This window comes from Corapipo altera, unplaced genomic scaffold (assembly GCF_003945725.1).
Source record: "Corapipo altera isolate COAL_440 unplaced genomic scaffold, ASM394572v1 308, whole genome shotgun sequence".
Taxonomy (NCBI): domain Eukaryota; kingdom Metazoa; phylum Chordata; class Aves; order Passeriformes; family Pipridae; genus Corapipo; species Corapipo altera.
Window position 1 is genome coordinate 3,114,519 of NW_020884925.1, and position 27,597 is coordinate 3,142,115.

Here is a 27,597-nt window from a genome sequence, read left to right on the forward strand (position 1 = left end):
TTAGCCACTGCATTTAAGTTTGTGACACTCGTACTGTCCTTGAAGGAACCCACCTGTGAGGGCTGTACAGATTGAAGTTTTGCTGTGTCAGGACACTGAGCAAACTTCTGCTCTCTCAGGGCACAGTTAACACCTTCTATTAAACAGAAGTCCCACGTTTTGGCAGCATGAAAGGCCACTGAAGTGCTACTAGGTGAGCTCTTTCCCAGGTCAGTAGCACAGCTATCATCTTCTGTTCCACAGCATTTAAGAGTAAACCCTCACAAGTCCTTTGAGAAATTATTTCAGCGGCACAGCTATTTCTGGTGACCCACAAAAATACCACAGTTCCTCAGCAGCAGTTGAATACCCTGTTCCCTGTACTCAGCTGACCTTGTTTATGCACCAGCATCAACGAGAGTGTCTTGGCATGAGAAGCAGCTATTATGTAAGTTGAGTCTGCTGTTGTCAAACAGAAAACCAGCAGTGTTCATTTCAGCTCCACTAAATGTGGAAAGGGAGAAAAAGCAAAAGGAAAGGAAATATTTGCCAAATTGGAAAGAACAGACAGCAAAAGAAAATCTGCAGTTTTAAGAGGCTTTCTGCACCAAGGAAGAATGCTGACACTACAAAAACCTTCTTTCAGTTCTACCAAATTTTAGATGACGGTAAAGCAGGTCATGCCTTTCAGGTTGCAAGAGAATTTAGTTTCTTGAATAAATAAGGAGTCTTTACCACTAGATCTGAGCTATAAACACAGAAATACACAGAAATTCAATAGGCATCTTCTCAAACTGTGAACATTTAAGTTTAAACAAAAGCAATAAATGACTGTTGCATTTATGGTTAGTCAAGTCTCAAAATCAGACTACACAGCAAATGCAGTTTGGCACCTTATGCTTACCTGTTTTTAAGTAATGAAATACTGGTCAGGTTTAGGTGTTGTGGGGTTATTTGGTTGGGTTTTTTTTTTTGGTTGGTTGATTGTTTTTTTCCCCCCCTCGGGGGTCATCATTACTGTGCACTCCCTTCAGACCATCTGACAGGTAACTACTGAGTTCACACACAAATCAGAGCAGTTTCCTTTAGCCAGTTACCCCACGCTGCCATTTCTGCAGAACATAAGTCTCAGGTACTTGTGACAGGTTTGCAGTCAAGTCATATTCAAACAGCACAGGGACAGCAACAGAACACTGGTAGCTGAGGAACTCAGAAGCATTTCTGCTTCATTTCCTTTCAAAAGCAGATGGCTACACACTGAAACTCTTTCCCCTGGTAAAGTGTCAGTGACCAAGAGGAAGAACTTCTTCTTCTAAATTAGAAGACTCAGTAATTCATGACAAGAAATAGTCAAGATTCTGCTAACTAGAGGAGCCTTTTCCCTGAATTCCTATGATAACTGGATCTATCAGGAGTGCACCCAATATTAAAAGTGGATTGGCTTGGCTAGAGGTAAGCACTTCCTATAGAGCTCTCACTACAAATGAGAAGAGGTTTACAACATCAATTTTCTTGAATCTAATATAATTCTTTAATGCATTTTAGGCTTTTTAGGAGACATTTGCTGCAAAAATCATCAAGTATAAGAACTAGAACAAAAATCCAGGTGTGTTCCTTACATACCAATCCTAAATCTTATTCCTTTCCTAAACAAATATTTACAGGTCCCTCCCCTGCACCTCACTACTGTTCACATCTTCAACTACAGGCTGAATGAGGAACAGCACAGCTTGTGTCTGGACATGATTTACATGTCTGCTCACTTGCCAAACAGCACAGGAAAACCTCTGGGCTCACACAGTGGGAGGCACCAGTTCAGGCACTTTCTTGCTGTACAGGTGACTTATAAAAATCTTAAAACCCTTTGGTTGAAACAGAAGAATCGAATTTCCTGCTTTACACATTTTAAACCTCTATGAAACAGAAGTTTTGATTTCTTTGGGAGCCAGGTTAAATAAAATTAAGGTTGTATGACATCATCACTCCCTCCTACGTGCACTTTTGAGAAGCAGAAGTGTCTCTGGAACTTGGCACTTGTGACAAAACATTTCTAAACCTCTGGAGAACAAACTTTTTTTTACAACTGCCTGCTGGCAAGATCCCTCAAAAAAACTGATAACAAAGGTGCAGAGCTGCTGAAGGCCCCTTGCTTCACACCTGGCAATAAAAAAAAAAAAAAAAACCAAAACCAAAACAACCCACCACCCTTCAGTAACTTCCATGTGGCACAGATATTACTGAAAAGTAAATTCATGCATAAAATGTATTTAAGGCACAAATTCCCGGGTCCCATGATTTCTAATGTGGTCAGTTTTAAACATGGCTTTTTTTCTACTTTAATAAGGGCTCAGCAACAGAAGTCATGCTCACAGCCTCTGTGCCTCCTGTTCACAACAAAGGCACTGAGCAAGAGACAGAGGGACAACCAAAGAGATACCTCTGGAAATGACACAAGCAGTTAAATAGTCAGCTACAGGTTAATTTACTTGTGGATTCATAGCAGTGGGCTGGATTTGCTGAAAACCATCTCTGTTTTAGAGTCAGAAATATTACACAGAAGTATTGCAAAGTATTCCATTGCAGTTAGGATGGAATCATTAACTCACATTTAAGTGATCTTGCCTTTGATTTTTTCTGATTTTTTCTAGGATTGCAAGGTTCTCTTTTTCAATGCCTTCATCCTCAGACTTCTTCCCATCAACTGGTTCCTCCTCCTTCATATCATAGTGATCCAGATCCTCAATGTCCTACAGGATAGAGGAAAAAGTTAATTGTAAATAACTGCACTGTGCTCTTAATTCGACGAAACCCTCTCCAAGAGCACAGTCACATACTGCACAGCACTACATGTTTGTGATTGTTGCATGCCATTTCTATTTTGTTCTAACTTCATTCTCAGCCAAAACTGGAAGTGTAGGGAGCCCTCACACTACAAACAAAACCCAAATTCACAACCCGTCTCTGGTCACAGAAACAAGCAAAATAAAACCTCTGCATAAAGTCAGGACTGTAGTGCATTAGCCCACTAAAGTAGGTAGAAAACAGGGCTTGAGAACCCAAAAGTACCTGAAGCTGGGGTGGCTCCAAGATGTTTCTAAAAGCAACCTCTCTTTTCAGTTCAAATCCTATCTATTCTACACTTCTGGCACACAGTTATTAACAGATCTGGTAGGGCTGCAGCAGCCCCTAAAGAAAGTTAAATATTAGAAAATTACGTGTACTTTACTCAAGGTGAACATTTCAGCTAAAGATCAGATGTAGGAATTTTGGAACTGAGACACAAAACACTGTGGTCGAGCATTCTTGATCACACAAGCAACATTTCAGTTCTGAGTTCTAGACTAAGACATTGAGAGATCCTCTGCTCTGTGCTCTGACATGGGGTCATCCTGTTGCAGAGGAGCACTCTGAGCTTCAGGCAACTGCCTGGGAGGTGGCTCAAGTGCTAGTTGTGGAGAGGAGGGGAAGGATGTAAAAAGGAAGCACTCCAGCAGCCACCCCAGCAAGCTCTGGTTACACAACTGTCAGACACACTCCGACATGCAGAGCTCTGCCACACTGGGGCTACTCTTCACACACCACCTGTTTGCATGGCAGGAAAACCTGGCCATAAACCCAAAACCAGGGATGTCCTACGGCATAAGAACCACCTCTCTGGTGCCCCTGACAACACTGTTTCCTTCAACTGCAACAGACTGAGTATTCTTCAAAATTTGTTTCTCAAAGCAATGACAGAGCCCCAGGAATCGGCTGCTTTCCCATTCAGAACTTGGAGGAGTCACAGGTTGAAGATATCACTGCCACACACAGAGCCACCTGACAGCTTATAAATAACAGCAGGCAATTTTTTTTGGTGCAAAGTAACCCAAACAGAGTCTAGAAGTCTGCAAGCAATGAGAACCTTGTGTCAGCAGGTGTTCCCACCACCTTCACAGAAACACCAGCTCCAACAAATGTCTTCTGGATCAGACTAAATATGGTGTGAACAAGGTGGTTTCAAATTAATTCCAGAACTTGGTAACATTTAGGTCATTTCTAAAGGAAGACCTTTTATTCGGAGAAAGAGTTGTTTATTCTTACTACACTTTCACTAAAAACCTAAATCTGAAGTACTCAGAACAGTTCTCCTACAGTAATGCTATTTATAGTGGTTTAAAAAGCAAGCATCTTGGAGCTATTCTAACAGGTAGCAGAAGTAAGCAAAAAGGGTAGTTCTTACTACCCTTACATTAAAAGGAGCACCACGTTGCCAGACAGTGACAAAAAAGTTCATTGTGTCCGTTTGGATGTCCTTCCATTTCCTTCAATGTATCAAAGTTAAAAACTAGCTCACCTGTTTAATGAGTCAGCAAACTGATTTACTCAGCCAGTCTGCTTCAATTTGGGAGACACTTCCAACTGTATCAGAGCCAGTTCACATGCTGCTTGAAATAGGAGTTAACAATGCAAAAACTTACTGCTTTGGCACACAATGTTATGAATTGTTTGACTAAAGCACAAACAGATGTCCAATTCTCTGTATCCAAGTACCTCACAGCTGAGATCTAGGTTTAAGAAGAAAATTTCACTAGTTTTGTGGTTGAAGTGAAAGCTGACATTCAGGTAAACATCCAAATTTTTAAATAGTTTTTCTGTTGAACTCTAGGGAGGTTACATTTTACTGTTTGGCTTAATTATTAGCCAACCACTGCAGAGCAAAATGCCAAAATTCTACTAGATTAGGACAATTTCATATATAGACATACTTCACCCATATCTTCTTCCTCCTCCTCCTCTGATGTAACTTCTTCTGTTGTTCCATTCTGCAATACAACAATGAAGTTTCTGCATAAATTCTGCTCATGTTCCTTGCTTTCAAAAACACGAGTCTGCTTTCAAAGTGAAACAGTATATGTGAAAATTACACTTATCGAGGTCTGCAAAGGACTGAAGTTTAAAGTGTAAGATGCACAAAGATGCTTTCCTGCAGTATGGCAGTGAAGAGACTTTTGCATGAAGCAAAGAAATAGAATGTCACAATTAATTCCAATTAAGTTCTAAACAGAAACTTTAAATTCAGATAAGGGATACCCTATTCTGAGACAGTGACATGAGCAGCAAACACAGCAAGTGGGTTACAATTCATGATCTCTTAACCATGAAATCAGATCATGGCTCTGACTAAAATCCATCTCCATGCTATACTCTTAAAAAGAAAAAACCCAACAAACTTTATACTTTAAACTTAAAGGCTTCTTTTTCTCACTATCTACAACTTCTGTGTAGCCACTACTATCATCATGTAGCCATTGTCTGCAGATTATTTGAAAACATTCCAAACCAACATACTGAGTTAATTTTTCATGGCTTTCTATTTCAGGATATCACTTCAGGCTCAGGAAGTCTGAGCTGCAGAAATCCTCAGGAGCATTCTGATGCTCTTGTCCTGTGCTTACTTATCCTTTGGAAAAGAAGGAATCATAGAATCATAGAACCACTTGGGTTGGAAGGGACCTCAGAGATCATCAAGTCCAATCCTTGATCCAACCCTGCTGTGGTTCCCAGTCCATGGCACTGATGCCACATCCAGTCTCTTTTTAAAAATCTCCAGGGATGGAGAATCCACCCCCTCCCTGGGCAGCCCATTCCAATGGCTGAGCACTCTCTCTGGAAAGAAATTCTAATATCCAACCTTAACCTCCCCTGGCACAACTTGAGACCGAGCCCTCTTGTCTTGTTGACAGTTGCCTGGGAGAAGAGACCAACCCCCACCCGGCTCCCCCCTCCTGTCAGGGAGTTGCAGAGAGTGAGGAGGTCTCCCCTGACCCTCCTCTTCTCCAGGCTGAACAGCCCCAGCTCCCTCAGCCTCTCCTCATGGGAATTGTGCTCCAGTCCCTTCCCCAGCCTCGTTGCTCTCCTCTGGACCTGCTCCAGCCCCTCCATGTCCTTCCTGAACTGAGGGGCCCAGAACTGGACACAGCACTCCAGGGGTGGCCTCACCAGGGGAAGAATCACTGCCCTAGACAATGCAAAGGACTAGATGGATCTTTAGTCAGACTTAATAAGGCCACTCTTATTTAACTTGCAAACTGTGTGACATGAGTTTTTGAGCTTCAGAGCACATGCAAGACTCTTCACAAAGCTACTTCCTAAGATCACAGGCCCACTGCCTTGCACTTGCACTGCTGTGTGGGTGTTCAAAGCAGAGACCTGTAGGATTACAATTTGGCACGTGACCAAAATTAAGCAAGTTATTTGTTATTCCTATAGTACTGTCACCACAGGAAAACCATCTGTTACACTACAGGAGCTTTTAGAAATCATGTCATCTTAACACATACAAACAAAAGAAGATACCATAGTCTTATTAAAAATACAAAAAAGAACAGTTACTGTCAGTTACCGGTTCTGTTTTCAGCACAATACAAAACATTTTGGTTAACAAGAACATCTCACAGCCCTTCACAACTCAATATGTCAAGTGCACAAGAAGTAAACAAGGCACCTCAGATACTCCCTACCCAAAGTAGCATATGGTCTTGAATCCCATGTCTCTGCAAGGGATCGAAGAGGAAGGAAAACATCAACAGCACTTCATCCAAGTGCACACTGTAAAACATATACACTTCAACAAAGAGCAAACATTTCAGAAAAAGTAAATTTGGGAAGCACTAGAAGTGCACAACCATTGGTTTGAACAGTGTTTAGGAGGGAATATAAACTTGACAGCAGTGGTATCACTTACACACCTTTCAATGATACAGAAACTCCAAAGGAAATTGTGTAATATTATCACACCATTATTAAATGGATTTTGCAAACAAAATTCAGATTGAGGACATCATAAAGCAACAGTGCTTCATATCTCAGTTCTGGCTTACACAAGGTTTAATCATTCCCACCATCTTCTTTCTTGGAGCTGGAAAAACAACTCCTTCATTGCCATAAGGAGGTGTCCACAGCTTTTTTAGTTTACCTGTCCAGCTGGCAGTGGCTGATCTAACATTTCAACATCTGGATGCTGAGGAAGATTATATAATCTGCAGAGGTCACATATTAATCGCTTCAGCTGTTGAAGAAGCTATAAAAAACAAAAACATGGAAGTGGTTATAACCAAAGCACAGAGCAGGATTTTGAGTTTTCTTCGCACATTGGTACTGAACCTAAAGTCACTGTACAGCATTTAAATCTTCTAAGGCTGGAATTAAATGTAAAGACCCCTCTTTTCCTCTGTAATCATTGTAACCAAGTCCACACCATGGAAACATGGCAAAGCAGAGATGGCTCCCATTCACCTCCCCTTGTCAAGTGAAGAAAGCCATGAGCAGAAGAATAATGTGCCCTGACAGCATCATCCAATCCAAACACAGGTGTCTGAGCCACAAATCACTATGGAATAAGCAACTGGTAATGTTCCATAAGACAAGATGGTCCATTCCCATTTCCCAGCTTAAAAAAAAAAAAAGTCTTCAAAAAAACCAAGGAGGAACAGTCTGAGTCTGATTTTCCATATCCTGAATTCTTTTACAGGGCACACCAGTGAGGCACTGGAGCAAGACAAACACAGTACAAGGCACAGAAGCAGGCAAGCTCTGAGCAGCCTGCCTGCCACATCTTGGGTCAGGGGGAGGCACAATCTGTTACTATCTCTGATTTCCACCTTGCAGCATTACACTGACATTCTGTTAACAGCAAAACACAGAACACCTTACACTCACTGTTATGCAAGCCAGAAAAATAATTTAGTTCTGCAGAAACAGGCAAACATTAAGTTTGCTCACCACATTAATTAAGCTGATTTCCATAGCTGTTAAATTTCTCTAGGCAGCCTCAGATTCATAGTTAAGGCCAAGACATGAAACGCTGTACTGCTGCATTTCCTAACTTTTCAAGGTCTTTGCACAGCTATGTCAAGAAAACAAAGAAATGACTGCAGAATGCATCTGTAAAAGGGTCAACACCTCATTTTTTGCATCTATTTATGGACTTTTCTTCCAGACACCAAAGGGAGTTTGTCTTGCCACTTGTCAAGGGCAGTGTGTAAGACAACCAAGTCTGCACACACATCCCTCAGTACTCCTGGCAGTAACACCTGAGTGGCAACCCCCTCCCCCTGAAGCACTTCTCCATAAAGGAGGGAGGCTCAGGAAATGCAGCCTCACCCAAGGTACAGCACAGACTTCTGAAAGAATTATAACTCTACAACAATATTTGGTGTTTGTATACTGTATTTCTCAAAATATACAATAAATTAAGGTAAAAAATAAACTATTCACTCCAAAATATTCTGCATGTCTAAAGCTATTGGATGGTTTAGATGCTCTTACCTTACTCTACTCCAAGTGAAAATTCAGTCTCTCCAGAGTTAAAAACTTAATTTCCAAGCCCAAATCACCAGCAGTGATAAGCAAATGTTGCCTTTATGCTATCTGAAAGCTTCAGTGCTTTTCCCTTCTGCAGCAGAATTCCACATTCTGTGTAATAGGAATGTTATTTATCCATCTGAGGCCATGAACTCAGACACCAGCCTGCACTACAACAACTATGGCACTCCCTCCTCTCACACCACATTTGCTATTTCTGCATCATACATGACAGTCTTCCTTCACTCAAAAATAAAGCAGGTAACACCAAAAGGACTGGGGTATCAGCACCACACTTCTTATGAGTAAACACATGAGATGTGATTGTTACAGAAAGCTTTTGGCAACATAAACTATCACGTTTCTCATCAACCTTAAGACTCAACACTTGTTTGAAACTTCACGGGTGTCTGAGACGTCAAGGAAATCTTTTAGCAGGCAGAAATCAGGTGAACCCATCAAAAAGCTAGTTGCCAGATAGAATCAGATGGAACTACTATTCTCAATGTGTGCAAAATGCTGCAAGTTGCACTGCTACACATTTTGTTGAGAAACTTTTTCTCTGCACAAACACTGCCTCATGGAGAGCTGGAGCATAAACCATACAGTTTGAGCAGCTGTAATTTTTCTCACAGAGCTGTGTAAAACCAGGCAAGCCATTAGTTTGTTTACATCTGCTGTGATGCACACAAAAAAAAAAATCTAAGTGGTGGGGGAAGAGCAGCACCATCAGCAGTGTGCTGGTCCATTAGAACTGACCTTGGACAAGCAGATGAAGACAACATTAGATGTGTCTTAAGTGGAAGAGAGAGTAAAGGCTGGAAAGAGTTTAAGAACTGCTTCCTACCCTGGTTCCTCCACTCCTCATCCTGCTCATGAGAAGTCCTGTCACCTGAAGCAAAGTTAAGAAGGAATTTTTGCAGCCAGGAAGCTTCTCACAATCCCTTCCAAGGCAGCACCACAAGCAAGGGACATCAGCACCCTCCAAGCAACAACCCCCTGGCCCAACCTGGGCCACATTACAGAGCCTGTGCCTGGAGGAGCAGCAGGTTTTCACCTCCTCCCTTCCACTGGCCCCAGAGATCACACAGCCCTGAGGCAGCTGAGAGGTTTGTGGGGGACCAATTCCTGATGAGCTTCAGTGCCTGAGCACCAGTGACACCATAAAGGGGAGGCAGAGACACACAGCTGAGAGCAGGGATCCCCTACCTGGGCAGCACCCCACACTGCAGGGTTACCTGAATGCAACTGTCACACTGCAGTTCATTTGTAGAGACCAGCTGCTTTATTTGACATCAGTGTCTACAGTTTCCAAAGGTGGTGGCAGAGAGAGAAGCTGATCCTCTCTCTACAACCCTTCCACTTATTGCTACATTTTTCCTCCACGGGAATTAATTTCATATCCTTGATCTTTCTGCCATGGATCACCATCACTTATCCCTTATACTCTGCTCCTGTGTATGAAAAATCATAGGATAATTTGGGCTGAAAGGCACATCTGGAAGACATCTGACCCAGCCCCATGCCCTGAGCAGGGCCTGGCATGATTTGGTATGTGCATGAACAGACTGTATCAAAAGGAAAAGATTTCTGTCACATATCAATAATTTAAATGTATTTCCAGGGTAACTTCACAGGCTTGACTAATGTAAAGTGAATGCTTAACACACACACTGAGGTTACTGAAGAAAAGGGGCTATCAGGACACCAAGAGTTTCCCTGGAATACAAACTGCCTAAAGCACAAACTAAACACAGAATGCACATCCAGAATGCACAACCCCCAGGGGATTAAAGGAGCCATGTAAGGAGCCTGCAGAGGGGAAATGCTCAAGTGACCAAATGTGGTGACACATTTATAAACTTATTACACTGATTATAATTAATGTAAAAGTAACAAAAATATAAGAATTATAATACACATCCCTGTAATTTTTAATGCTTCAGGAGCTCTGAGAAGTTGGTAGTTTTTGTGGATACCATAATGCTGGTTTAGAACACAAAAACACCTCTTGGAATTCTCTGCTTCCTATGTTAACAACCTACACATCTGAGAACAATTTAGAACAATCTTTTTCTGAAACTGAGGCTACATTAGGAGGCTTTTTTTATGCATGAAGAGATCTTTCTAATGCAGTACAAAAGCATTAATAATTTTAGGATACCTTTGACGATATTAATACCCTGCTGGGTTCACTGTCAAACACCTTGGTTTTGGATTATCAAGAAACAGAAGTACAGTGGAAGTTACAAAGACTTCATTCTTCCATGTGTGTCTATCTACACATAAACACACAGTGGATCTGTGTAAAAAGAAAGGAACCAATCAGTCTTAGCCTACCACAGAAACTGCTGAAGGAGGATCCCAGTGGAAACAGGGAAGCAATAACTGTCACTTGGAGTGTGACCCCCACTCAGCAATCAGGCAAGCTGTGACAGCACCTGCCCTCACACACACTCTGCAGCCTTGGCCACTTCCAGGAAGTAAAGCAAAGCTCATTCCTGCATTTTGTCTCTCTGACTCCAACACATGATCTGCTGCTGCTGCACTGGGAGTTTGCCAGAGACAGCATTCTTCCCTGAAATGTCTCCACGTGGGACTCACTCTACATTATTAACACCACAGCAGCATCCTTCAGGACAGCAGCTTATCCAAGCTGTAAACAAACTTATACCAGGAATTCTCTACTTTTGACATCTTCCATGCAAGTTTAAGGTCTAGAGAGAATTTAAGCTATCTGAATTTAAGTTCATTTCCCTATTCTCTTTAAAAAGCAAACCTCCAAACAGCACATAGTTATACATAGTATGTCATGAAGGTTTGAGGCTTCAGACTTGCATCATATAGCTTCCACCAAATTAAACTTAGCAAGACAGTAGGATTTCTCTTTTGCATAGCACAACCACTAGAAGGCAGATGGCAGTTTCATACCCATCAAGTCTAATGTGATGCTGGATTTTCAGGATCTGAAAAGCAGTTCAGGAGACACTGAAGGTTGAAAGAACTGTGTAGCCCCTTCATCTGCTGAGTGGAACTAGTTCAACATTGACAGTCAAGCAGCTGAAGTGTCCAAACCCAATGATATCTATGCTGATCCCATTCTTAACAACCTTTCAATAAATTTTCCTAACAAATGCACCATGTTCATACAAGGTAACGATGCAGTTTTGGACCCACAGAAGATTTTCCAGGAAACACGTCCAGGATTTCAACATCAGAAACCAGTTTTCTTTTTACCATGTCAAATGACAAGGCTGGCTTTCCCCTGTCAAACATTTATGCCTGAAGAGCATAAATTCAGTTTCCCAAAGAGCTGATACCTGTCACAAGTAGGTAGAAAGGGCAGAGTAATACTACAAAAAGCTAAAGCAGGGTATGTGCCAGCAGTGCTTTTAGCACACGGTTGCTGTGTCAAGTTAAACTCCTGCAAGAGTCCAGTGCAATTTCCCATTCAAAATTTGATTGCTCCAATAACTCTGAGTTTAGAATAACATGGCACTAATGATCCTTTACTTGCAATAAGTTAAATGAAAACTGGTTGGAAACATTCTAGAAATCTAAATTAAACTAAGTGAATTTTTAGGAGACTGTGATAAATTAGAAGCCTTTGGATTTCTACAGGTAGTTCCCAATCACTTCATACCCTACTCCAAAAACTGTGTGAGCTGCTCCAATGCCACTGATGGGGAGGAAGTTGCATGGAGAAAAAACAAACTCAAACCCCACAAAGCCAAACCTTTGGAGTCAAAAAAAAAAAAAAAAAAGAAGCCAGATTTTGTGGTGTTTTTATCTCTTCAACCACTCCCATCTGTCTTCATCTTGGCATAACAAGATGCAGGGTGGATTCCTGAGAAACCAATGGGCCATCCACAGGTGCCTATTACATCAACCCAGCAGCTTTTACATGGGCAAGTACAATCTTGATATCAGAAGCTGTTTTCTTACCAGGTACATAAGCAGTGTCTGTGCATATGCAATTCAGCACAGCAAGTCCCATGCATGTTTACAACAAAGCTTTCCAGCCCAGTGCAGGCAGTTACACAGAGGAAACATCCTGCTCAGAACCCTCAGGCTGAAGCCATCAGCCACACCAGCTTCTAAATGCACAGTCCTCTGGGAAGTGTATTTAAGAAAAAGGATCATTTGGCCAGATTTTCTGCTACTATCCTGTTCTGTGTCTTTCTGGGCAAAAGTCACAAAGATTAAGAGATCTATCCCATTCTTCTGAATGTGGTTTAGTCTAAAGTTTAGGTTGAAGTAGAAAACACACAACTGAGGCCTCTGTCTCCTGCAATCACATCTGACATAATGCATTAAATCACCAGTATTCCTCTGCAACTGTTTTTAATTATGGCAAGGCCCTCCAAGACTCTCACTTACTCTTACTAGTGTCCTAATTTTTTCTGCTAGAAGTCAAATGCATCCTAAATATTCTTTAGAAAAAGGCACTTGTACATTCTTGTTTAAGGTTGGGTATGCTACATTACCATTATCCCAGTAAACATGACAAGTAGTAGACTTCGTAAGAACATTCCCAATTTTTCCAAACCAGGCAAGAACTAAGCACACAATCCATGCAATAAGCAGTATTTTGCAGACTGATTTGTTTTGTATGCATGAATAAAACCACAACATGTTAAAATAATCTATTAATAAAGATCACCTTTAAAGGCTATTTAATATCCATAAAGCTGAATTTGGATTGGAAAAACAACACTCAATCACTGAATTTTCTGTATGCTGCAATACTACTTCTTGTGGAACAAACTGCATTTGTACTGACATTTATCTCCAAGCACTATTCAAGGACACTTGAATGGGAAGTTAATTTTTATATATACACACACACAGACAAAGACCTCCTATCACTACATGAAAAGGCTACTCAAGTAAGATATAATGTTTGAGAGTTTTCTGCAATACAAAACAACCATTAGAATCTGTACAGAGATTTTCTTTAAGTAGCAACTGCCCAAAGTCACAACCCTGTTTAAATGTATCAGCACCTAAGGAACATTCAGATGAACCACAAGCTCTCAGGTCAAGTCTCCTTTATTGAAACCAGGAATTCTTTGTATTATACCCACATTTTGCAGAACATACATTCTCAAGAACACAAAGCTTTTGCCTCTGTAATTAATCTCTGTGCAAAGAAAATTCTACAAGAACTGGTTTTTACAGTAGTTTTAACCTTTTCATCCACTTCACTGTTTAATTATTTTCAGAGAGCTTCACACTAATTACTGGGGCTGTAACTTAAATGCTTACTCTGTAAGAGAAGTTAAGTAATTTTTTCCTACTTGCTTCAAATCTTTTGGATCACTTGTGGCTCCTTTTGGAAGAGAAAGTTGTTTTTACAAAACCTCCCAAATGACCCCAAAACTGAGCAAACTGAACTGCTTGTTAATATTACAAAGCCAAATAAACACCCAAACCCAAGTAAATGCCCAGAAGAACCAAAAACCACTTTGCTCACCAGAGTATTGCTCTTCTTAATATCTTCTAAACGCTCTAAGACTGAAGTCAGGTTTGGGTCATCTGATTCTACAAACCATATTGGTGATGAAGAGGGGTAAGACTCCTGTTAAAAAAAAAACAAACACAAACCCCAACATGTAAATAAACAAAAAAAGAACCAAAGCTTTTAAAAATCATTCACCCCCAAAATTTCACAACACGGTATTAACATCACCTTTTATCTTATTTTGTGCCAGGTAACATAGAAGCTTTTAACACCACTTTTTTTAGGCAATGCAAAAGAAGTTGAAAGAAATCCAGCCAACTGGTTCTTCTAGTATTTCATCTTATTTTAAAAGTTGCTCAGATGATGGATATACATTAGAAACATTGCTGAGAAGTTTAAAACCTTGGGGGTAGGTGGAAGAGGGGGGAGAAATTTAAAAATGCAGTACAGGTGATAATTACCAAGAAATGGAACCATACGTAGCCCATGTCAAAAAATAAAACTGTATTGATGCTGATTTTTCATAAAAACACAGCTTCTCCCAAATAAAAGCTGTGAAAGTGTCCCTTCATATCACTGACATGTCTGGATCTTATTTGTTTTGTGTGAGTTATTAAGTTATTCTCTATTTCTCACCCATTCAATTATATTTTTAGTAGCTAAAGACAAATTGCTGAACCTCAGTTTTATCACCCAGATATTATCTTCATATCCCCAGGTCTGAAAATTCCCTCATTATTTTGGAATTCATTTCCCCTCACTGCAGTTGAAAAGGAAAAATTCCATCTTTCTCATTCCAGAGACAACAAATCATGCTTCATTCTTCCACTCTTAGAGTCAAGGTTTGAAAACTGGAGAAAAATACAGCTATATTAGAGCTGGCTTTTAACAATATAAAGCCTATTTCCTTACTGACCTTCCAGGTGAGGTGCTGAACCCCACAGGAGAACCCATGTGACTAAAGGACATCAGTTTTGGCCAAACAGACTATCACAACAGTTCCCACCTGGCACCACACTCCAGCAAAGCTGCAGCTACACAGGTCTAAAATTCCCACCTGTAAACCGAAGGCTCTGCATAAAATTATTTTTTAACAGGTTCAATCCCCTTGAGTTTATTTTTTTTCCCTAAATCACAGCTAAAACCACCTTGAAAGAACACATGATATTCCCAGTATCTTTATGAAAAGACAAATTGTTCACATCTTTCATCTTCACTTCAAAGCACACTACACACAGAGACCTCAGAATATCTCCTCTTGATTAACTAAGGCCTAACATCTCACATGTCTAGCAAGAAAGCCCAGTGCTCAGCTCACCAAGATTTCTGGCTAGGGCAGGCTCACGGATGGGCACAGGGATGTGGTTTAATCACTTTTCTCCTTTACATAACACAGCACTTAGGGAAAAGTGTATTTTCTCCTCGGTTTCACTCAACACACTCTTGAAAGACTAACCACACTCTCCGTGGGAGAAACAAGATTGGACTCCCCGCTGCACAGGGTTTCCAAACCATTATTTTTAGGCACTGAACTTCATTAAAGATATTCCAGGCTTTGTACTGATAACATCTCACTCATTTTTAATAACATGCAACCTACTTGTAAAGTCTTCTGCAATGGTGCAATATCCTCACCTCAAGCCTTTCACTGCACGCTGATCCTGATGGACAGTGAGGAAAATCATAAAGGAAACTCTGCCAACTGTGGCCTCACTGCCTGAAGACCTGCTTGAACCAGGTATTTCTGAGACCTCAACTTCTCTCATTTAGCTCATTCGGTTGAGAGAAAGGCAGCAAACACAACTACCACAACTTTAGATTACGCCAACATTCCCGTCAGGAAATACAAAGAACAAGCAAAATGCTTCTCAAGATTCACCAAACCACCTGTTTCTTAAAGTCCTCAGACTCATTAGAATAAAAATATTCTCCAGATACAATCAATCAACATTTGGACTGCATATGCACATTCTCCTAACAGATATTTTTGGTCTTTTTTTTTTTTTAATCAAGCGTTTTTTAAATTATGTTACTCCAGGTCTAAGCAAGTCTCTTAATTGCAATGATTTATAGAAGACAAACATCTGCCAGCTCTTTTCTAAACCATATCTGGAATCTCAAGACTGCTTACAGAATGGAGCTCACCTCTTCACTGCCTATATTCTTCTTTTCTGACAACCTTAGTTCTCCTTTCTCCATCTGAAGGATTTCATGAACAAACCCACAGCTGGACACCTGATATTGCAACCAGCAGCATCCCAGTCTGGGGGCCTGGAGAAAAATCTCCCAGATCCTTGCAGCACCTCTGGGATCAGGCAGGCCCATGACTGACAGTGCAGACCTGATGATCAAGCACTCCCAGAGTGTTTTTATACACATTACAGGAGCAAATTGAATGTCCTGCTGCCTTCTGCACTGGGTGACAGCCCTGACTCATGTTCTGCTCTCATTCCATTTCCTGCACTGAAAACAAGCCCTCCTGTATGTGAGAAAACTTACAATTTGATACTGCCTGGATTATTAGTCATAATAATTCATATAGCACATATGAATGACTGTGCCCTACAAATTATTAGCTATTCAAATTTTTTGTCTGCTTTAGCTTTTCAAACAAGAATAGGAACAATGTGCTTCTCAGAAAGGCTTTTCTTTAACGTGGAGAGCATATTTACTCAGCTGTATCAGAAAAGATTTCAAACTTCAGATTTTTGGATTATGGATATTTAATTGCACATTCCAATTTTTTCACAACAGGTGCTTAATATTAAAATACAAGTTCAAACAAACTACCATTTTGTTGCAACACTCTCTAACTCTTCAGACTTACCAATAAATATATTAACTTAAAAACAGAAATGGCATTAAATTTCTCTAGATCTGTATGCAATCCATATTTTTGGAACAGCTGATTTCCACGTGGATATGAGTCACTGTATTTTGAAACATAGAATTCACACATAAAACTTCAAACATTCTGAACTTAAGATACAAACAGGCTCAGGAGTTTGTAATGACCACAGATGCAACTTAAAACTACGCTTGTGGTTTGTGAGGTCACAACTGCACTTCAGATCAGCTAATTCTGCTGAGAGAACTAAGGCAGCTTTTTCTTTTGTATCTGCATCCTATAGAGATAAGGGTTGGATTTGAGCTGTTATGTCATGTAAGAAGCAGGCTTCCCAGATACAAAGACAATGCTTCATGAGAGGAAGCCTAAAATAGCAGTTATTTTAATTCTCAGCGCCCAAAAGCCCCGTTATTTTGGGCCTTTTACTATCCAGCTGACAGACAGGGATTTTGTAATATATAATCTATCACCCATATTAAGTGTTCCAGATCTTTTATGTAACTGCTGTAACACGACATTTTCTTGCTCTCTAAGAGTAAAAGCACAATCTCATCCCAAGAGGCAAAGGCTGTGGTGCTCAGCCAGTGCCCAGGGACAGCTGGGAACAGCAAGGCCAGGGCTGTGCCACACTGACATCACACCTCGCAGGAGCGGGGCCGGGACAAAGGCTGCATGTTTACAGCAGCCCAGATACAATCACAATTCATGGCATCATCACTTCTGGAGAGCCTCTGTATCAGCACCGGGATAGACTGGGAGCTTTGTCAACACAAACGCTTCTGTCACAGAACGCGGCGAAAGAATTCAGCCCGCTAATAAACACCGCAAAACACAAAGGGAGTAAAGCCCTGTGCTCCTGCCACGGGAACAATTTCAAACCCAATCAAATCATTCAGGAAAACCACAGCGCATTAGAAGGATACACACGGGATCTCACTGTTCAGACATTCCATTACATCCCCTACTTAAATTTTTGCTAACAATTTTGCTTACCAAAAAAACAAAAAACAAAAAAAAATAAAAAAAAAAAAATAAAGGGAGGGCAGCAAAAAGTGACAGAAGATTCCAGGAACACACACATTAAGACAGCTTTTCCTGGGCAGGATCTGTCATCTAAGTATATCCTATCTAAGCTTTCTCATCCCTAACAATAAGGCTGTTGCCCTTGCAGTGTTATATAATCGTTATCCAGCTCTCTAAAGCCACAGCGACACAATTTTGATGCTGGTAAGAGACTTTTAAACGAGCTGTTTCTAAATGACTACAATACCACTGAAATAGCGAGGCTGGTAAATTAAAACAAAACCTCTTGCTCTCGCTCTCCTGATTGGAACAGCCTGTCCACACCGTTTGCCACCAGGCAGTGGGGCAACCACAGCTGCCCCAACACAACTGAGCTGTTTCAAGTGGCAGGAACACACATTTCAGCACAGGGCTGCTGCATTATCATTTCAACTCACAATTACATGCTGACAGTCCCTCATTTGCTTTAATTCCCAGATCACAGTAGATGGAAAAAGTGTGTGTGTGGGGGGGTTTCTTTTTAAAATCCTTAGTGTACTGCCTGAACAAAATTCAAAATTTCTGGTTTTAAGTTCTTGCAAAATGCCCATCGTAGACAGAACCCAGTTCTGTTCTTTTTACACCATCTACAATTAAACTGAGCTGATTTTTGTAACAGCACTTCTAATTTTTTTTTTCTTCCCAGTCCCAAAATTTTTCTTCACCCCCCCTTTACTTCCCAAAAGCAGAACATCAAACTCCCAGATCTTTTAACCAGCTTAGATACTTTGAGAAGGCTGGAACAAGACCATTCCAGCTCACCCCAATCTTGGTAATGAAGTGAGTAAATCCTAATGGAACAAGACATCCCAGAGGGCCAACACAGTCCTCTCAAGGTGAATACATTTGCAGCTATAAACACACATCAAGTAATCGATCTGAAATCATAGATGGTTTTCCCTCAGCAGGCACCTTGATGCTACCAAGGCTGTCCACTTGAATTAAACAGCAGAACTAGATCATATCTACATCCAAATGAACATCCAATAAATACTGAAGATTAAACTACACAATTTAGTACACATTATTTGCAACTGTTAGTCAATCATTCACTACTTATTTTTCACCTGTCTCAAGCTGCCTTTAGAGGAAAAAAAAAAGCACAGTTAATATTAACAAAAATATCAGGATCTGAGAAGATATTCTTAAAGCTAAAGTTTAGCCTAGTGATCATAAAACACTAGTACTTACAGCTGCTTAAAATAGTATTAGTAGTGATTACACAACTGACAGACTGTTTCCCATTATTAGGGGCCAAATTTTGCAAAGGCAGCTTAAAAGCAGGAAGCATTTTCTACCACTAGCTTCTCAAGTGCCAGGGAAGTGTACAGGCTTTGTAAGTCAGCAGATTGTCATCTGCCCTTTCATTTCATCCTTTATAATTTTTTTTTTTAAAAAGAAAGCATGAAGGGTCACTTTCATTGAAAATAATCCAAATAAAACCATTTCCCAGAAACCTCAAGTTACTAAAACCGCCAAAATTTGTATTTTCAAACATCCAGCCGTCACCATTTACTCTGTTGCACAGCTGTTATTGAACATGACAATATTCTATCATTTGCACTTCTATATACGAGGTTTGTAATTTCCTTAAAAATCCACCTTTTCAGTGATCCAGAGTTCTAAAGGTTAAGAAAAGTGTTTGTAATGGAGGGTTTAAAAATGAAGTTTAATACTGGTGGTAGTGAGGAAGCAAAGTGAATTTTACCCACCTCTACTGAACATACTATTAACTTGACCAACCCATATAAACAGGACATCATTTATTCACTAGAATTCAGTTAAACAGAGATCTTTAACTGTTTCTAAGCCACAGAAAGCAAGCTTGGATTTGTTTTACTTTCTTCCACTCTCCCTAAAGCCTGACATGCTCAGATCCACGAGGGCAATTGTTCCAACTGCTGTGTTTGGTCAGGCACCAAATTCAACTGTCTGAAATAAGTCTCTCTCTTCAACATACAAAATCACTGCAGTTCTACTCCAAGTTTAATGGCTGTTTGGACAGTTACAGCCTATACAAGACAATCCCAGGTGAAGCATCGTGCTTTGGGTGGATCCCTGGAACTGCAAGAGCTTAGTAACCGTGCACCTTTGCAGGAGGAAGGTGAAAGAATCCCACAATCCTGTTCTGTGTCGGGTCTCTAACACACTCAGCGCTGCAGAAGCCAAAACCTTCAGGAGAGCATTCAACCAACACAACCAACAGGGTCAGGCTTTGCTTCTCCCACACACACTCCAGGGAACGGGGCAAGTTCTAGAACTGTGTATGTTATTAAATACAGCCATGCTAGAGATGGGAGAGGCAAAGGCTGTGCCTCATGGAGCAGGAAGGCCATGACAAACCACAGAGGTAAAATCCCTCTGCAACCACAGACTGGCCCAAACAAAAATACAGCTCTCTGTACAAACAAGTTCTTCTGATTGCAGAAGGCTACCATGAAGGTAACCAGGATGTTTGTAAAGAGAACACAGAATGGTTCTAGAGATCCTTTTTGTCTTCACAATCTCCCTCTGGGCAGGGCAAAGGCACTGCCCTCCTGCCCAGTCAGGCTTCAGGCACAGGAGCAGTGCTCTGACACTGCACCTTCTGCAGCCAATTCCTGCACCAGTGCCCGTGGACAGCAGCACATCCCTACAGGAGCTCAAGGCTCAGACTGAGGAATACTGTTTGCCACATACACATCCAGCAGCATCTGCAAGTGCCAGTCTTCATAAGATGACCACAGCAGAACTGAAGTATCAACAGGGACAGCATTTCAATGGCAATTCACTTATATACAAATTATTCCAAAACCCAAGCAGTTTGTAATCGCCAGCTTCATCTGCACCAATTCACTTCTTCAACCCAAGCCCATGGAATTCTCTTGAAATTATTATGGAATCTTTAACTTTTTTACTTTGTGTACATCCAAGATAGAAAATAATGTTTTGAGAAAAAAAAAAACAAACCCAAACCTGAAAATCTAAGCAAATGCTGCTTTCAAACAGGCACATAGAAGAGGCCAATAATTCCAAATGCTGTGAAATAATCTAAGCTGCTTTTGTGTTTTACTTCCATCTCCCTCTATCGAGGTACACACATCTGTCAGTGCTCAAACATCATTACCTGAGAAGAAGTCAAAACATCTACAACCGAAGTAGCAAAGGCACAAATCATCACTTCAAATGGTCCCAAACACGAATGCAGATGTGGCATCGTAGTTCTTACATTTCTTATGGTCAAGTTCTTTCAGTCACGTCTTTACTGCCAGTCATTGTTCAAACTGTCTAATCTACACCAAGTGTCACAGCTGCCAGTTCAGCTCCATGGAACTGTGTGTGACCCTTGGAAATACAGGTTTATCAGACTCTCCTATCAGTTGCCACAACCTCATCCTCTCCCCTTACCAAAAAACAGGCAGAAGGCTACTTGTCCACTGTAACATAACTACACAAGTAAAACAGGAATTTTGAGTGTAAAAGGAAGAAGAGGTACTTTTCTGATAGAACAGTTATTGATCATCACGGTGAAGCAACATTTTACTCTCCAGGTCATCACCACAATGCAGCATGCCATCTCTCCACTCGAAGCAATTCAGAGAAAAAACAAACACTCCTAACACTTTGTATGGACCCAAAGTAAAATCCCCCAAATGTTACTGTACTGCTGCTCAAACACAACTCAGGCCCGATTTCACTAACAGCACAGCAAGTGACAGTTGTTCAAGAGCAGTGTGTAGTCTCTGAAAATGTAAACTGTTGCTGAAGGCCAACCCAGCTGAGCGAGCTAAGGAACATTGCTTTGCCAATATCAACAGCAACAAATAAACTCACAGATCATCCACGCTGAAAACTGAGCAAAGCACACAGCATCGCTCCAGACTAAGTGACTTGCTTACTGGGAAGATGGCTGTGGAGCTGAGATGACATCCAGGGTTTTACCACAGCACCTCACAGCAGTGGGATCGAGCTGTCCTGCTCCTCACACACAAAACCCCCACTGTGTGCTCGTCCCCTCATCTTTGCAGTTGTCAGAGGCTGGTTGTTTGGGAGCCCTCAGGCACAAGGGGTTCTCTAACACACACATTACGTGTGCACTCAAGCTGGCAACGCTTTACCTAATGAGAGCTACCCACACAAACTAAAGGGAAAGGTATTTTGCAAATCTGATTCTCCAATACTCCTTCTTTAATAGCAGCACAGTGTCTTACGTGCCCAAATTCCTGCAGAAGTCTAATTAACTGAAACAAATTATCAACTCATTCTAGCCATCAAGAGTTATTAATTACCTACTTCTGCAACTATACAGATGAGTACATTCTGAAAAGGTATTATCAACATCAGTGTCACAAAGCCAGAGTAGCAAGAAATGGCTTCTAGTATGGCTAGGACTGAAGAACTGGTTATAACTAAGCTGTGACACATCCCTCTCTCCCCAACTCAACTTGATAAAAAACTTCCTTGCAGACCTGCTCTCACCTTTAATCACTGCTGTTACTCCTCAGCATGCAAAGTCTGATACCACTTCTGCTGTCACCCAAAAAATCCAGGCTTCTCCTTCATTCTGTTTAACTTCAGCAATTTACATCTTTCAGCTGTTCAAATCACTCAGCATCCCCTTCCATCCGTGCCCTTTCCCCCTCTCTGAGAACAACCTTCCTCTTTTCCACCTTTTCCCTTTGCAGAATTGCTGTGCTCCAGACACACCTGCAGACACAGGGGGTTTTTCAGGCTCACTCAGGGCCAGGGGAGGTCCTGCTGCTCTCCTGCCCTTCCACCTGACAGCAGCCCAGCCACCAAGCCCAGCTCTCCCCTCACAGCTGCCCTGATGCTGCTCTGCCACAGGCCTTCACATCAGAGCCATTTACATGGAACTTTGTCCCCCACACACAAAATTTCAGTACCACAGCATTCAACCAGTGTTTACCATTAATAAGTTGAATACCACAACTCTTACCACAGTTATTTCCTACTTCAAAAATTCAAGGAAGCCTGTGGTATCTTGTACACCACTGCTCAGGAACGCTTTGATTTTTCTCTAATGCCACTATACAAGTTTTGACAGAGCTTATGCTCCTGCCTTTCTAAATACACACTGAAGAAGCTATTCCAAGATACCCAATTGTATTGAACTCTCTCTCAGAGGGGGTAAAAAATTACAAGGTCTGAGAGAAAGGAGAATACAGTTCATACTAAATCTTCAGACATCATATATTAGCTGCTCTACAGTACTTAATACAGCAGGATATCTTGTATGCAAGAGATAAAAAAGAAAACACATGCGAGGTCATTATTTTCATACCACACTTAAGAGATTACAGCTGGAAGCAAGAAATCAGTAAGACATACACACTAACTGGTATGCTTGTTTCCATCAAAGATCATATTAGCTTCGAGTGCACTGCAAACAGTCAGGCTGATTGAAGATCTAAACGTTAAAAAGCCTCTCCTTACTATAATCAGTCATTTAATTTTCCAGTTGTCTTCTAGGAGGTGGTGAAAGGTCATTTTCGTTTCTCCTACAGAGTTTGCAGCTGAAGAAACACGGTGGAACGCATACTAAATCATCAACTATCCTGTCTCTCCAAAACAGAACACCACCATTCATAACTTAAAGGGAAAAAACCCAACCTAATATTCAACTTCAGCCAGGAATTCAGGGTTTATAACCTTTCAAAACTACACAAAGGCAAACAACCTGACAGTACTGAACCACAGTCCACACTGAGGTATAATTAAAACACTGCTCATTTCTGCTAGTCAGCTTCTACAAGCACTTGTGCCTACCGAGAAATTTTACCCATTCTTTTTCTTTTCTAATAATAATAATATGATTTAGAGAACTGTCTCCATCTTTACATCTTCCAGTCTCCTGGAAGGAATTAGATTTTACAAGTAAACAAACTGCTGGCAGTTAAGTCTGGCCCAGCTGTCTGTAACAAACAGACAGCGGTGGAGGCCCAGGGGCCCGATGTCACCTCGGGTGCTGCACCCGGGAGTGGCCCCAAGTGCCCCCAAGGGCTGCCCTGGCACTGCTGGACTCGGGCTGCCCTGGCACTGCTGGACTCGGGCTCCCCCTGTGCCCTCTGTTGTGCCGGGACAGCTGTTTGTGCAGCCACACTCTGAACCAGACTGGGACACGGTCCAGGTCAGCAGTAACTCAGGAAAGAATTTTTACATGGCAGCCAGGTCCTTAATCCAGTAAACTCAATTTTGGCCACCTCACATGGCACACAGCCTTTGTTGGGCTGCGAGCAACAGCAGCATTACAGAGTGCACAGGACACCACCACACTTTGTTCTTCCTAACAACTGTGATTTTCAATTCACGCTGAGGTTATCGAGTCATCAACACACAAAGCCTCCTGAACGGTTCACTTGAGGAAGCATGTTGAGTGAATTTATTCTTTCTGCAAAACTTTTAATTCTTTTCATTATCAAAGTGCACAGAGAGCTCTTTCAAGGACCACAACAGTCCCAGTTCTGAACCTACTGTATCATTAACTCACATGAGTAACCCACTGGAAATAAGCACGATCTCCTCTACACTGAAGACTCAACATAAGCCAGCCTTTCTATTTGAAGCTCCCCATTGCGACTTTCTAGGATATTTTAGAAGCACTTCATACATTGTAGAGAGGAACTGTCTGCAAAGTCCTGAAGCTTTAGTTACAGCCTTTCACACATCACACAACCAGGCTGTAATGTCAGAAAGGCCCTGCCTTCTAGATGCAAAAGACTCCTCCTACTCTTTTTTACAATATCCTTTTTCCAGTTAGTCTTGGCATAGAAGAAATTTAAATCTTCACTCTTTCAGTAATTTTTTTTGTTTAATTTTAGTTTGCTAAATAAAACAACATTAAATGTCTCAATTTCTATTGCATAAGTTATGTTTGAAAACAGTTGCATGAGTGCCTTTTTTAGATGACCAAGCATATCTAATTCTAGCCAAAACCTACATATTATCAAGACAAATCTACGTGTGCTTTTATACAGTCCTAGTATCCACATGGTGCAAAACAAAGGTCTCAACCTCACTACAGAATGTCTAGTGATTTAAAAAAAAAAAAATCAATTAAAAAGAGTCTGAGGTTGGAACTGAACACCTCATTCATTATGTGGTTACTTCTGTGTACAAATATATAATCTTGTTAAGAGGTTACCAGGCATTACTAGGAGTGAGTTTAATATTAAAATCTTATGTCTTTGAAGACCTGTGGCATGTTCTAATACACTCACTTTCTGTATATACCCAACTTGTCAAAGCTTCACAGGTAACACCTTTTCATCCATCCTGGTTTAGAAGTGAAAATAAAGTCTTCTCCCCTCAATTGCAGTAATCTGCAGACAGCAACCTTTTCAAGCCTTTCACAGCAGCTCCTAACTCTGATTTAGCAGCAGGGTATTTTTCAGGGGAAGCAGAAGATCGTTCTTCCCAGCAGAGAGGCAGGAGTTCACTGAGTCAGCCACGTCACCTGAACTGAATCACTGCTGTGTGAAGGGTATCACTGCACAGCCCAGCCCTGCATCTCTTTGGGGCAACTGCTCCCACTCACAGGTGGCACAAAATCCCTTCTACCTGCAAGTGTTACCTGAGGACACAGAATTTCAGTAGTAATTTTGTGTGTGGGGAGATATTAATATCCAGTTCCTCATCTGAAGAGATGATATAAAAAATGGGAAATGTTTTACAGTAGCCCAAACCAGTGCTTTTTGTTGCCATAATAAGGAAAAGACTTGGGTGTAGAATAATTCTAACACACCCATGGCAAAACTATGACCTAAGTCTGATAAGGTACCAAACTGAAACTAAAGACTGTATTGAAGGACACCTACCTAAAGTCATGATCAATAAACACACTCCTTTAAGTAAGGCCACAATTTTGATACTATTTCAAAAACCACACAGAACAGGACCAGGCTTATTGAACTTGATCAACTGGAATAGTCCTGTCAAATAAAAAGGAAACCTGAGAAAAACAGAAATAAAACTCCAAATGGAGACACTGCTGCTGGCATAACAAAATGGGAATGTGAAGGTACACAGCCTGAACAAGTTCAATAATTAGACAGTTCTCAGGAATAAGCAGCAATGTTTCTGACAGGGATGACTCCACCCTCAAGTGCCTCTTTTAAAATAATCTGATTAACCATGTAAGCTCCAATATGGGTCACTACCAGAAATAGTGAAGGACAGACTTGGACAAAGTTTGCCTGCCATTCCATAAAACAGAAGAGCTATCAAATAAAATGTATCCTGCTTTAATTTCAAGCAGTGTTCAGTGTCACAGGTAGGCTATCCCTAGGATGCTGCAGCTAATACTGAACCTTGACAGTTCTATAAACTCGTATTGCAGAGACAATCACCAGTGAGAAATGCCAGGGCAGACTTCTAATTAAAATGTGAATTTTAGTCTAGGAAACTTGTGGAGACCCACACAGTTCCTAAGCAGATATTCTCCCTCACCTCTCCAGGAGAATGTTCCCTCTTCCCTCTGCCTTCACTCTCTCCACTGGAAAACAGAGAGAGGTCCATTGGGAATATCAGAACAACTTAGTTATCAGATCTCTTTTCAGACTTAAATTCCTTCCCTATCAGCCATTTCTCCATCCAGTAACTTCAGCATCTCTACTCACTGCTAGACAGTTTTCATTTTCGGTGAAATATTGAGGTATCTAAACAGAACCATGAAGAAGAAAAGTGAAATTATGAAGCTTTGTGCTTACTCTTTCCCTTGACAGGATTCTTGAGAGTCGAGACACAATCCACTGTATGCTTTTGCTGAGTAAGGGAAATACCCCAGCTGGATCAGTATTGTAGGGGTTAAACTGGTTAAAAGAAGCAAACAGCTAAAGTTACATATTTGCTCTGCAAATCCAGAGCACTAAGACAGCAGTTTCTGACTCAGAGTCTCCCCAAGAAAACATACTTACAAACAACTTTACAGCCTTACCAGCTTTTCCATGCTACTAGTATTTGAAGTTCTAGTTCCCACAGCACCCACAGAACCACTGAAGCACAGTAAACAAGACTTATGCTTTTCTAGTTTACAGTGCCTACAAAAAAACCCCAAAACCTGGAGGCAATTAGGAGTCAGAGCCAAGAGACTCCATTCAGTGGGGAGGGGGAGAAAAAAAACCCAATCACCTTTGCCACATTTAGAATTCTAACATTTGTGTCAAAAAACTAGGACAGAAGCCCAGAGATGAGCTTTCTCTTCTTGGTTCTGTCACCTGCTGCCCATTTGTTTCAAGGGAGCAACTTCTGTATCTCAGATTGCCCTCTGCCAGTTATTTTTAACACCTGCCTCAAAGAGCCCCAAATTAGTCAACACTGGAAAGCACCAAGTTGCTCACAGACAACTCTGAAACAGAAGTTTCAAGAAACTCAGACATGGCCTTTCAGCAAAGCAGAAGTCTCAGCCCTAAGGTTCAAAACCAGCACTTTTCCTGTTCTTTTTGCAAGTTCATATGCCACAATTCTAATGGCACGTGAAAGACCTCCTGACCTTTGGGGCAAGTGACTGTAATAACAGATTGCAGACACTGTTCCCTCACTAATACACAAATATGACAACAGTGACCTAAGTTGTTTCTGGCTTGCTCAGACACTCCTCAGCCAAAGGCCTACAGGTAAGTGGGCATTTTCTTTTCAAGTTAAGAACTGTTACCAAAAGTAGTTACAACAGCAGCAGTCTCAGAAGTAGATAAACACCACAGCACAAATCCCAGACACAACTTCAGGTCTTACTTACTACTGGCTTCCCTGTTAGCTGTCACTTGACAAAGAAGAAATAACCCATCAAATTCATCTGGCAACTGAGGGTGCACAATGACCAAACCTTTCACTTCACCGTTTAGAGGGAGATTTATGAAACAGATAATGTTGTGAGGAAAGAAAGAGCCAGACTTCTCAGCAACGC

The 27,597-nt window shown here is 41.2% G+C and overlaps 1 protein-coding gene across 4 annotated transcripts in view; it reads right to left on the reverse strand.

Moving 5' to 3' along the window:
* UBE2Q2 (ubiquitin conjugating enzyme E2 Q2) overlaps window positions 1-27,597 on the reverse strand; it is a 48,236-nt gene that overhangs the window by 18,994 nt on the left and 1,645 nt on the right. For 2 of the 4 annotated variants that reach the window (XM_027657509.1, XM_027657512.1), the window contains exons 2-6: window positions 13,799-13,903; window positions 6,935-7,039; window positions 4,725-4,781; window positions 4,437-4,523; window positions 2,586-2,726 (exon numbers count right to left, since the gene is read on the reverse strand). In XM_027657509.1, coding sequence (XP_027513310.1) covers window positions 2,586-2,726; window positions 4,437-4,523; window positions 4,725-4,781; window positions 6,935-7,039; window positions 13,799-13,903 — 495 coding nt within the window. Of the gene's footprint in view, window positions 1-2,585; window positions 2,727-4,436; window positions 4,524-4,724; window positions 4,782-6,934; window positions 7,040-13,798; window positions 13,904-26,401; window positions 26,504-27,597 lie in introns of all 4 variants that reach the window. The other 2 variants (XM_027657510.1, XM_027657511.1) reach the window with 2 other exon arrangements.